General features: G+C 43.0%; 1 protein-coding gene across 1 annotated transcript in view; it reads left to right on the forward strand.

Annotated features, from left to right (window-relative positions):
* The window catches only part of LOC130478326 (deleted in malignant brain tumors 1 protein-like), a 377,479-nt gene that overhangs the window by 299,049 nt on the left and 64,696 nt on the right, over positions 1 to 13,734 (forward strand). Inside the window, 7 exon segments of the mRNA XM_056850473.1 lie at positions 1,538 to 1,849; positions 2,177 to 2,597; positions 3,311 to 3,342; positions 3,522 to 3,839; positions 8,002 to 8,313; positions 10,615 to 10,932; positions 12,188 to 12,517. Coding sequence (XP_056706451.1) covers positions 1,538 to 1,849; positions 2,177 to 2,597; positions 3,311 to 3,342; positions 3,522 to 3,839; positions 8,002 to 8,313; positions 10,615 to 10,932; positions 12,188 to 12,517 — 2,043 coding nt within the window.

Genomic DNA, 13,734 nt, shown 5'->3' on the forward strand with positions numbered 1-13,734 from the left:
CCAGTTTCTGGGCTCCTTCAACTGAATCCCGAATTTTCTCAAAGCCATTGGAGCAATCCCACGAAATGGGATCAAAAATCCAGCAATCCATACTTCTCCTCACCCCATAATATCATGTAGAGTCAATCACAATTGAAGTTGTATGGTGGGAGGGGACTTTAGTTGTAAAAATGCATTTGGCCCTACTCACCAAACAATAGTTTCCCTTCAATATTAAGAAGTGCTTTCCAAGTATTTTACAGCTACTTGCGGTTGGATGTTGCTCATGGAATACACAATAATCACCTGCTGCTGTATTGTTGCAGTCTAAAAAAGGTCACAGTTTCTAATGGCAATCTATGCAGGGTCTGAAATCCTTTTTGTTCAAAGATGGAGGCTGTAACTATGCCTAAAATGTACCAGATTAACATGCGGAGCTGCTGGTCTGTTCCCTAAAAGGAATCAGCATTGGCCAGGAACTAGATACACCCCAGCTCAGAGGCCACAGGGGCCATGACCATGCCGGTGTCCCCCGCAACAGTGGTGTCACACCCAGAGGATTTCATAGGGATGTGGCAGCTCAGCTATGATACAGCAGCACCTTCTGCCCTTTGGTCCAATTAGGGTGGGGGGGGCATTGCCACCCATAGGGCCTGGCACCACCATGCCAACATACCACTGGGTAGGGTAGGGCCAGGCACCATGGAAACCACTGGACCTTGGAATGTATCGCTGTCGCTCACCAGGCACAGGATTGATGTGGGGCAGCAAAAGGATGCCTGCATGGTATGAAGCCAATCCCGAGGATTGTGGTAGGCGACAGGGCTTGGACCATAGTGGACACCAAATGTGAACCACTGGGTATGGGAGGGCCCTAAAATGCAATCTATGTCTGTAACAAGTTCCCCCTCCACCCAGCCACTGGACAGGCCCACACCAGGATGTTAGTCTTTGTTTCCACCATCCCTACTAGGGATCACACATTGTCTCTGTCATAACACAATAGTACAGTTTGTTACCAAAGAGACTATAAGCTTACGTAACTACGTACAGCAACTTCCACTTTTAATTAACATTGCCTCCATTCAGTTATTTTTTTAAAAAATGACCTCTCTCACTAACAGAGTTTAATGTCGCCTAATTTATCTTACATCCTGAGTATATTTTTGATCATGTGCTCTCAGGATTAAAATCAGGATTTAGTTTTTCCCAATAGCTATCTGACATACATATCAGGTGCATCACAACCCCATAAATCTATCTAATGGTAAACAGAAATGTATTTTTTTTCATAGGTAACACGTTTTGTTTCATTCAACATTATTATGGTGCAGTTATCAGAAGCCCCCAATTTCATACTGAAGTTGCCTTGGGGTGAAATGTTGTTGTTCTGCCTAGCCAACAGCATCATTGAGAACAATTCTGCTTCAGATTTCGTTTAATATTACCAAGGGTCAAGATGAACAAATACCAGATATTTTTATGCTGAATTGTCTATTTTGAGAAAACAATGGAATGTTTTGTAAAAAGATTTTCTGCCTCCCCCCCCTCCGCACAGAAACTCCTTTGCGATTGGTTAATGGATCTAACAGATGTGAAGGTCGTCTTGAAGTATACCATGGTGGCAGATGGGGAACAGTTTGTGATGATTCCTGGGACATGAATGATGCACAGGTTGTATGCAAACAGTTGGGATGTGGACCAGCCATGTCAGCACCTGGAAATGCCCTCTTTGGTCAAGGCTCCGGCCCTATTTCCCTGGATGATGTCGAGTGCAATGGATCTGAAGGCTTTCTTGGTCAGTGCAATCACGAGCCTTGGGGCAGACACAACTGTGAGCATAGTGAAGATGCCGGGGTCATCTGCTCAGGTATTCCAACACTACGGCAACTTGTTGTGAACTGAATGTCATTGTGAGTCATTATGTGATTCTACATACATACATACATACATACATACATACATACATACATACTGTATATCTAACTGCAAACACAATTTTTTCATGTATAATATATTTTGATTTATTCAACATTACTTTAGAATAGTTAGTAGGTGTGAGATTCACAAAATTCATAATGAAGTTCACTTTGGGTGAAATGTTGATCTCCGCCCTAGCCAACAGCACCATCAGGAATAGATTTAGTTTCAAATTACCATGGCTTCAAACACACACAAACACACACAGTGTGCCTAGGCCACTTTGAGAAAATCAAGAATCCTGTTTTGAAAGAAGATTTTCTTCTTTTATATTTCCCAAAAGAAATGCTGCGGCTAGTTAATGGAGCCAACAAATGCCAAGGTCGCCTTGAGGTATATCATACTGGCACATGGGGAACAGTCTGTGACGATGGCTGGGGCATGAGAGAAGCCCAGGTTGTATGCAAACAGCTTGGATGTGGACCAGCAGTGTCAGCACCTGGAAATGCCCCCTTTGGTCAAGGCACAGGCAATATTTCCCTGGATGAAGTTCAGTGCAGAGGAACTGAAGACTCTCTGCGTGACTGCAATCATGCGCCTTGGGGCACACACAACTGTGCTCATAGCGAAGATGCTGGTGTGGTGTGTACAGGTAATTCCTACAGAACTGCAACTTTGTGAATTGAATGGCATTATGAGTCTTTCTGCAGTTCGTTACAAAAGAGAGTACAGAATAGGTCATGACAAATTTTCTTTGGCTCTTAGAGCCTGCCGAAAATTTAGGCATCGGATTCATTTTTCACCCTTCAGGGCTCCACATTTTAATTAATCCAGTTTGTACCCCAAAACCAATCCTAACTCCTTTCCACAGTTTATGATGTTGCATATACATTGCAGAGAACACATTATCTTAGACCAGGCATTGATTCCTGGGAAAGGGAATGAACATGCTTGTTTTACAATAGTGCCTGCCATCAGGCTTTTTTTTTTAATAAACACATAATTAAAAAAAATCTGCTACCAAATTAAAAGTGGCAGGGAATAAATGTAGTTGCAGAAGTCTTTATCTCCTGTCATAACCAATGTACAGTTTGTTACCAAAGAGAGTATAAGCTTACTCAACTACACACTGCAACTTCCATTTTTAATTAACATTGCCTCCATTCAGTTTTTTTTAAATGACCTCCCTTACTAACAGAGTTTAATGTCTCCTAATTTATCTTTCATCCTGCAAATATTTTTGATCATGTGCTCTCAGGATTAAAATCAGGACTTAGTATTTTCCAATGGGTATCTGACATAAATATCAGGTATGACACAAAACCATAAACCCAACTAAAGATAGGCATAATTTTGTTTTCATACTTAATATGTTTCATTTCATTCAACATTATTATGGTGCAGTTATCAGAAGCCCCCAGTTTCATACTGAAGTTGGCTTGGGGTAAAATGTTGTCCTGCCTAGCCAACAGCATCATTGGGAACAGTTCTGCTTCAGATTTAGTTTTATATTACCAAGGATCAAGATGAACAAATACCAGATATTTTTTCCGCTGAATTGCCCATTTTGAGAAAACAATGAAATATGTTTTGTAAGGATGTTCTGCCTCCCCCAGAAACTCCTTTGCGATTGGTTAACGGATCCAACAGATGTGAAGGTCGCCTTGAGGTATACCATGGCGGCCACTGGGGAACAGTTTGTGATGATTCCTGGGACATGACCGATGCACGGGTTGTATGCAGACAGTTGGGATGTGGACCAGCAGTGTCAGCACCTGGAAATGCCCGCTTTGGTCAAGGCACAGGCAATATTTCCCTGGATGAAGTTCAGTGCAGAGGAACTGAAGACTCTCTGCGTGACTGCAATCATGCGCCTTGGGGCACACATAACTGTGCTCATAGCGAAGATGCTGGTGTGGTGTGTACAGGTAATTCCTACAGTGCTGCAACTTTGTGAATTGAATGGCATTATGAGTCTTTCTGCAATTCGTTACAAAAGAGAGTACAAAATAGTCATGACAAATTTTCTTTGGCTCTTAGAGCCTGCCGAAAATTTAGGCGTCGGATTCATTTCATTCAACAGGTATTCCAACACTACAGCAACTTGTTGTGAACTGACTGTCATTGTGAGTCTTTTTTACAGTCATGACAGTTAATATGGCAGGCCTAAGGATCTGAGCCCTGGGGGTGCTGGAATACCTGCCAAATTGGCTTGTGTTCTACTCACCAGTCACACGCAGTAGTAGATTTTTTAATTGTCTGCTTGGCTGTTTGTGCTTTGCTTGAGCCTACTTGGCAGGTCAATTTTTCATTGTCTTTCCTGAAGAATGTGTGTGTGTGTGTAAAGGGTTGTCCAGTCGCAGCCGATTTATGGCAATCCATCAGAGGATTCAAGGCAAGAGGCTAACAGAGGTGGTTTCCCATGGCCCCCCTCTGCACAGCAACCCTGGCATTCCTTGGTGGTCTCCCATCCAAATACTAACTAGGGCTGACCCTGCTTAGCTTCTGAGATCTGACAAGATTGGGCTAGGCTGGGCCCATCGAGGTCAGGGCTCCTTAGAGAACAGTGTGGTGCAATAGGCAGCTTGTTGTACATGCATGTTCTTACATAATCCAGTGAAGTTCTACTTTCCTCTGCCTGTCTCAACTCCATGCCAGTCCACAACCAATGGTTTATCTAAAAAGTGAACAAAATATACATTCCAATCATATATAAACAGACTATTCTTACAAATAAGCTTACCATTTGATTACCTTACCTTATTGACTGCAATGGCCACCAGTCTGCTTAGACTGGCAGCATTTTGTCCATGCAAAGACCAGTGAGAGTTGTGGTTCCCCTCCAGCTGAGCCGCCCATCAATAAATCAGCTCCTTGCTCACGACTGGTGATTATTTAAAAAGAAAATCACTCTCTACCTCAAAATGCACTTTTAAAATCAAGTACCCCAAACTTGCTCTAAGTCAGCAGTACAATCAAAGGTTCATGGAGTACTTCTTTCTATCTGAAGCTCTGACACTTTCTAGGCAGCCAGTTTCAAGTGTGCAAGGGCTGCTGAGACTGGCCTTCCTTCAAGTACTGTGTGTTGATTGGATGGTGGCCGAATTCTTCATGGCTGTATGTTACTTTTATTAATTATCTTTTTTTTTATTTTAGCAGGAACAGTAACTCCTCGTACATCACCTTCTGTTGTACCAACATCCAGTAAGTTATTGATCATTTTTATTTATTGAATTTGTTAAGCATTCAAACAGTCCTAATCCTTAATGTGAGAGGGACTAGGTTCTACTATTTTACTGTCAGGTAGGGTTGCCAGCTCCAGGTTGGGAAATATCTGGAGATTTTTGGGGCGGAGCCTGAGGAGGGCAAGGTTTGGGGAGGGAAGGGACTTCAACGCCGTAGAGTCCAATTGCTAAAGCAGCCATTTTCTCCAGGTGAATTGATCTCCATCGGCTGAAGATCATGTGTAATAGCAGGAGATCTTCAGCTAGTACCTGGAGGTTGGCAACTCTACACCAGCACCAGGAAGAACAGTAGAGAGTAGACTGGCACAGCGGTTAGCAGAGTGCCTTCTCACCTTTGCCAAAAGCAGCTAATCCACAGCAGCCAGGAAGTGCTTCATTACAAAACTTTAAAAGGGTGTTTAAAAAGAAAAGATTGCAAGCATTGTCTGTGGTATGGTTAAATTTTAAAATTTCATTTCACAAAGGCTTTTGTTTAATGCTTTGAATAGCACAGTGGTCTTTAAATATGATAAAATTGTATATTGCACAAATTTAATTTTGCTGTGCTTTATAATTAGAAATAGCAAGCAAACTACAACAGCCAGATCAGTGTGCTGCAATGGACTTTTTCAACATTCTAATGTGATACTTCCCCCCTTTATATATCAGAGTAGGGTTGCCAGGTCCCTCTTCACCACCGGTGGGAGGTTTTGGGGGCAGAGCCTGAGGAAGGTGGGGTTTGGGGAGGGAAGGGACTTCGGTGTCATAGAGTCCAATTGGCAAAGTGGCCATTTTCTCCAGGTGAACTGATCTCTTTTGGCTGGAGATCAGTTGTAATAGGAGATCTCCAGCTAGTACCTTGAAGTTGGCAACCCTACATTAGAGTGCTCCAACAAAGCACCAAGAACTGTTTGACTGTTGCCCTTTGGTTTATGGCTGAACACACCCAAGCTAAATACTAAAGGAACAGAAGCTCAGTCCAAATTTTCTTCACTTGGCAAAATGACATTTGCAACTTTTCTCCCTCTCTCTGTCTTGGCCTATTTTTCAACTAAGGAAACAGACACAGTCCTTTATGAAATGAAAATTAAAAAGTACAAAGTACTAGAAAACCTATACGTAAACTAGTTACATTGTGTAGAGCAAACATAAATGAAATATACAAAGTCACCTTTAGCAATGATGTAAATATAATGCATGTAGAATAATAACCTGTTTCAATCAAATCTTCTTCACAATACAGCAATGGCATAAGAAATCAACAGTCATAATTGTCATGAAGAAACAACTTGGATCACAGTGTTGCATATTGAACTGCCTGCAATAAAGCAGCTGCCTCATATGTGATTCAATGAAGAAGAAAGGTCTCAGTTCTCCACTGCTTCTATAGTAACGATCCCCAGTGTGGCAGCCATGAGTGCTGTGGCACACACAATGCATTTCCAGGCATTTGCTCATGGCTACACTAGGCCTTTTTATTTTTTGAAGAAGAAGAATGAAATGTCCCTGCCTTTTATGCAGGGACATTTCCCTGCGGTCACCCCCACCAACTGCTTTGGGACTTCCTTTTGATTATGTCGCCTCACTTTCCCCCTGTGTTTTGCCTGCATTTTGCAGATGCTGCTTTAGCCATAGGGTTGCCAGGTACCTCTTTGCCACCGGCGGGATGTTTTTGGGGTGGAGCCTGAGGAGGGCGGGGTTTGGGGAGGGGAGGGACTTCAATGCCATAGGGCCCAATTGCCAAAACGGCCATTTCCTCCAGGTGAACTGATCTCGGTGTGCTGGAGATCAGTAGTAATAGCAGGAGATCTCCAGCTAGTACCTTGAGGTTAGCAACCCTATTTAGCCAGAATCTTGAAAATGCAGGCAAAGCAAGGGGAGAGAGCAAGGCGATCTCTAACAGTTGCAAAACGCACGAATAATCAAAAGGAAGCCCCTGGCCAGGCCCTTATGTCCTTGGGAAGGGGCGGGGCCCATGGGGTGGAAGGGGGAGGAGAAAGTTGGGACTTCCCCTATATAAGGGAAGCAGTGGCAATGGCTGGGGGGGAAGAGGGCAGTCTCGGCCGTCCACAGGAGAGAGATGGATGGTCAGACCAAGGTTGCGGGGGACGCAGAGGAGTGCTGTTAAACTCCTACCTCCCTATCCTGAGGCCAAGGCCAAGCTCCCCCGAGGGACTCCCACCCCCCTCCGGCAGCAGAGAAAGCAGAAGGAAGAGTGTGGGGAGCAAAGGGGGGGACAAAGGCCTGGCACCCCCAGCATGGACCCGCCTTATATCGGCCCCAACCTCTGTGGAACCCCAGGGGGTCAATTTAGAGCACCACAAACTGTGTTGTGCATTGTGATCCTACTAGTTATGTTTGAGACTGAGCAACATACCTTGGATAAAAAGCAGTCAGCTGGAGCAACTGAGACCTTTTTAGCCTGAGTGCTAAACAAAATACCTGCCTCTGAATATGGTGTGCAAAGAAGAAAGGAAGAGATGAGGAGGGCGGTACTCAGCCAAGCACATTGGGAGTAAGCCTAGCCTGCTTATTGATGCTGGAGCCTCAGAAACTATGTGGCTATGGGAGACGTTTACAGGTTTTGGCCTTGCCCATTGCCTCTCCCCATACCACCAGCAAAACAGGACCTCACCTATGTTTTTGGGCCAGAAGCTCATCACACTAAGCAAAATGAGCTGGTATTGCCTACTTATTTTATATGCATTCAATATCCATATCTTGCTTTTGTGGAATATTAATCTTCCTTTTAATATATATCTTTATACATATAAGTAATGCTTTCTTATGCTTTGGAATTTTTTTCATTTAGGGCCTATTTGACAACATAAAGCATTATTTTCAATTACGGATTTTTGTTTTTTTGTATTTCCCAAAGGACCGTACTTGCGGCTAGTTAATGGAACCCACCAGTGTGAAGGTCGCCTTGAAGTATATCATGATGGCATGTGGGGAACAGTTTGTGATGATGGCTGGGCTGTGAATGATGCAAAGGTTGTATGCAGACAGCTTGGATGTGGACCCGCAATCTCAGCACCTGGAAGTGCCTTCTTTGGTCGGGGCTCAGACAGTATTTCCCTGGATAATGTTCAGTGTGTTGGGACTGAAAGCTCCCTGGATCAGTGCAGTCATGCCCCTTGGGGCACCCACAACTGTGTTCACAGCGAAGATGCTGGTGTCATTTGTGAAGGTATCAACACACTGCAGGCACTTCATTTCTGACAAAGTACATTATGAGTCTTTATACAGTTCATCGTAACAGATAATATAGAAAACCTAGGGAATTACATGCCCTGACCTGATGGCCCAGGCTAGCCTGATCTCGTCAGATCTCAGAAGCTAAGCAGGGTCAGCCCTGGCTAGTATTTGGATGGGGGACCACCAAGGAAGTCCAGGGTTGCTATGCAGAGGAAGGCACTGTCAAACCACCTCTGTTAGTCTCTTGCCATGAAAACCCCAAAAAGGGTTCGCCATAAGTCGGCTATGAGTTGACGGCCCTTCACACACACACACGCACACACACACACACACACACACACAGAATTACATACAGCTTTCTGCACTTTTAATGAACATGGTCTGTTTGCATTAAGTTACAGAAAGTTAACTTCCCTTTCAATTAGAGTTTTGTTACTGTCAATTTATCTAAAATCTACCACAATTTTTGGGTCATCAACTCTCATGGGTGTGGAAATCAGAATTCAGTTTTTTTTCCATACGAAAGGCTGGAGATATAAACATGAGTTTATCTCAGATTGCCATTTTTGGTGCCCATCTGTCTAAATGCATATCATCTATAAACTAATAGCAAGGTCAGCCAAATCAGAGGATACTTAAATCCAGTGATTGGAGCTGTGAATGGGCAAGATGGATCTTTCTACAAACCTGAAAAATGTCCCAGGTTTGCAGAAAAAAGTGAAATCTTTAAAAAAAAAAATTAAGAAACAGATTCCCTCAATGGCAGTTGCTAGGCAACCACAGCAGTTTCTGTCAGTAAAAGACAGGGTGAGGAACATGGCCCTTTTCAGGTCTGTTTTAATCTTTTACAGAGGACTCAGAAGTGACAGGCCTGGGGGGAATTCCTAAAGATTTTAGGGTGGAGTTTAGGGAAGGCAGGGTTGGGGGAAAGGAGAGGGCTCAGCCAGATATAACTCCATAGAGTCCACCCTCCAAAGCAGCCATTTTCTTCAGGGGACAGCTCTCTGTCATCTGGAGTTCAGTTATAATTCTGGGAGATCCCCAAATTGCATGACTCAACTAGGCCTGGCTGTCTGCCACCCTACAAAAGTCAGTGTAGTGTAGCAGTTAGAGCTTCAGAGTGGGGTCTCTGTCTCCACTGTGAAGGAAAGTGGGGTGTAAATGAAGTAAATCAATAATAAATATAGCTGAGGATGGGAGGCAGATAAAAGGTAGGTTGGTGAATGGCTAAGAAGGAGAGAATGAGGCAGGAAAAGGGAAGAGGGTATGGGGGCTGCCAGAAGAAGGGAAAGAGGAAATAGTGTAGGGATTGAGATACAGGGGGATATGAGGTGCCCCCCACAACTCCTTGAGGGTTCCCTACCATGCAAGTTGGCCTGGCCCAGTAGCCAGCACCACATAACTGGGCTACAGTTTTCCTAGGCTGCCAGGGAGAGGGGGGAGGGAAAGCTGAATCCAGAGGGGCAGATCAAGGTAGATTAGCTGTTGGGTTGGAAGGATATAGGGTTGCCAACTCCAGGTTGGGAAATTCCTGGAGATTTGGGGGTGGGGCTTGGGGAGGGTGGAGTTTGAGAAGAGGAGGAACCTCAGAGGGGTATAATGCCATAGACTCCACCCTCCATAGCAGCCATTTCTTCTAGGGGAAATAGGGTTGCCAACCTCCAGGTGGGGGTCACCCAAAATTACAACTGCTCTCCAGATGACAGAGATCTGTTCCCCTGGAGGAAATGGCTGCTTTGGAGGGTGGACTATATGGCATTATACCCAGCTGAAATCACTTCCTTCCCCAAACATTGCTCTTCCTAGGTTCCAACCCCCCCCCCCAAATCTCCAGGAGTTTCCCAACTTGGAGCTGGCAATCCTAAGGGGAACTTATCACTCTAATTGGGAGATCCATTGTGATTCCAAGAGATCCCCAGTTTGGCAACTCTAGAAGGAGAGAAGGAACCAGGAAAAGGGAGAGGCTATGGGGACTTTCAGGAAAGGGAAAGAAGAAATGATGGGGGAGGGGGAAATGAGATGCCTCTTGCAAGTCCTTGCCGGTTCCCACTTGTCTAATATATTTTATGTGGCTCACCATTACTTTGGTCCAGTTAGTATTTTGGGGAGCACCCAGATTCAAACTGTGGTTTGATGTCAGCTCTAGCAACAGCACTGCTGGAAATTGGTTTGAGGTCTAATTTCACACTTCCAAGGATCAAGACAAACAAATGCAACTCTTTGACCAGGCCACTTTGAGTAAATGATGAATCATGTTTTGAAAGAACTTTTTCTGTGTTTGTGTTTGCAAAAGGAACTCCCTCAATAGTGCGACTAACTAATGGAACCAACAGATGCCAAGGTCGTGTTGAAATATATCATGAAGGCAGCTGGGGAACCGTTTGTGATGATCACTGGAATATTATCAATGCACAGGTTGTATGCAAGGAACTTGGATGTGGACCGGCGCAATCAGCACCTGGAGAAGCCCATTTTGGTCAAGGTTTAGGCCGCATTACCCTGGATGATGTTCAGTGCAAGGGAAGTGAATCTTCCTTGTCTCGGTGCCCTCATGCATCTTGGGGCACACATAACTGTGGTCATCATGAAGATGCCAGTGTCATCTGCTCAGGTATGCCTCCACAACACTAATTTCCCATTTAACTTGAATTATATTTTTTTAATTTTTATTGCTCACTTCAAGAATGTTACTAAGGAAGAATAAAAGCAAATACATATCACAAGATACAATTTAATTTGCATTACAAATCAAATGCCACAGCTGAGTCCTTGAAGTGCTCTCTTGGGAATAATTACGGAGTACCTAACTCAAATATCTGTTGTAATGTCCCATTTTTATGCATAGATTCTGAGGGAAATTTGTTGTAAAATGTCACCATCTTTACCATTTATATTTCTTAACTTTAATTTTAATGCAGTATGAAGTGCTAATAAGGAGCCCGTGGCGCAGAGTGGTAAGCTGCAGTACAGCAGTCCAAGCTCTGCTCATGATCTGAGTTTGATCCCGACAGAAGTTGGTTTCAGGTAGCCGGCTCAAGGTTGACTCAGCCTTCCATCCTTCCAAGGTCGGTAAAATGAGGACCCAGCTTGCTGGGAGTAAAGTGTAGACGACTGGGGAAGGCACTTGGAAACCACTGCGTAAACAAAGTCTGCCTAGTAAATGTTGAGATGTGACATCACCCCATGCGTCAGGAATGACCCGGTGCTTGCACAGGGGACCTTTACCTTTTTTATTTATGAAGTTCTAATCATCATGAATAATCAAATTTTGGTATCTATATTGACTGAATTTATGGTATAGAGACATTACCTTCCATCTAATGCTGTTAGGGAACTGGTAGTGTAAGAACATGCCCAAAGAATACATGAACTTAGTTAAGTCTAGTATAATGCAATCCCAAACAGAGTTGCTCTCTTCTAAGAAAATTGACTTCAGTGGACTTAGAAGACTGTATCTCTGTTTAGGATTGTGCTGTTACAGACTGCTAAGCAACTCCTTTTAGTTGATCTTCATATTAAAATTGTTGTTAACCATTCATCATCCTGTTAGTCTTATCTGTAGATCAAGGAATATTACAGAAAACCTGTATTCTTATTGAACAGCTTGATGCATATGAATGCGCTTTTTCTCATGTTTTTGAAACTTTTTATCCTTAGACAGACATTCATTTTAGTGCCAATTTTTTAAACTCAAAATAATTTGTAGAATTATTAAAGAGATATTCCACCCAAAATTAATTTTGAAATTAAGTTCATATGAAATGCTGAGGTCAAATTTAACCAATACTATCAAGGGAATGATTTAGCATCAATAGGCAAGTTTAATGAGCTTTATCTTGACCAGTTCAACGAAATGAAGTATTTAAAAAAAAAAATTTCCAATGCAGCTTCCTTAAGACTAGTCAATGGAAACAACAGATGTGAAGGTCGTGTTGAAATATACCATAATAGCACATGGGGAACAGTCTGTGATGATAACTGGGACATGAAGGATGCACAAGTGGTATGCCAACAGCTTGGATGTGGAATGGCAAAATCAGCACCTGGAAATGCCCGTTTTGGTCAAGGCACAGGCAATATTAGTTTGGATGATGTTCATTGCAAGGGAAATGAGGCCTTCTTGACTCAGTGCCCTCACGCACATTGGGGCAGACATAACTGTGGTCATCATGAAGATGCCGGCGTCATCTGCTCAGGTATGTCTAGACAAATATAACTCACCTTCTAATCAAATAAACTTTCTAAAGTTTTGGAGACAACTTTGGTAAAGTTATTTTAGAATGGCAGTAGCCAAGATCTACTAATGGGCAAAGTATTATAAAATGTTAATGACCCTCATAACTACTGTATATCATGATGGGAGACTGGGAACTATCTGTAATGATATTTTGGATATGGAAGATACATTGTGTGTAGTGAGCTTGGATGTCAAGTGCCTGCATTAGAGCTAGAAAGTGCCTGCTTTGGCTAACCATAAGGCAATATTTCAGTTTGTGACACAGGCAATTTAATTTCCCATTGGAGTGGAAGGAACTTTTTAGCCTTCACATCATAAATTTAAATCTTCAAGTTGATAAAAACTAGTGTGGGGAAAGAGAGCACTTTATAAAGCCTCTGTATCATGACAGGATAGCTAGGTTTGGAAGCTTCCGGGAGATTGTTCAAGAATATCAGGGATCCCACAGCTGTTGTTTCTTAACATGGCTCTGGAGTTCCCCCCACAGTTTCCTGAAACCTGATAAAGCACCGTTGGGAGAGGTTTGCTTTATTTGAGCTGTCATTGGTTTCCCTGCCTTGGACAAAACAGCGCATTCTGTGGAGAGTGTGTATTACATTAGAAGGTGTGGAAAATATGTAGGTATATGCATAGAAGGTGCACGTGGAGATTCCATTTAATTGATAATACATATGATCAATGTGAGCAATGCATGTTGTTTTTTGAGTACTCGGGAATTTAGGGTAGTCTTTGTCATGACTTGGGACATGAATGAAAAGTCACATGCAGAGTCCTTTGGATGTCAAGAGGTACTTTCACTATCTGGAGATTCCTTCTTTGGCCAAGGCTCTGGAATTTCAATCGGACTTAGATGGGTATAACTCTGCTCAGGATGGCACTGTAAATTGCTAATATAAAGCTTGTGTGAGAATCTTCTATATTTGCCCAGACATTTTTTCTGTATTCTTTTATTTGTATTCATCCTTTTCTTCTTCATATACAATTAGGTACTCAAGTACAAAATAAGGTGTGAATTCTTGGGTGCATCTGATCCTTTTCTCACCCTCTGATCATCATCATCATCCCATGTCCTTCTGATCATGGATATATCTGAACCTATTATACCTGCGAAAATCGTCAGCTCCTTTTTGGAAGAACGAAACTTTGCACTTAATAGGCAACTTCTCTAATAACCAC

Source organism: Euleptes europaea, chromosome 5, assembly GCF_029931775.1.
Source record: "Euleptes europaea isolate rEulEur1 chromosome 5, rEulEur1.hap1, whole genome shotgun sequence".
NCBI lineage: Eukaryota > Metazoa > Chordata > Lepidosauria > Squamata > Sphaerodactylidae > Euleptes > Euleptes europaea.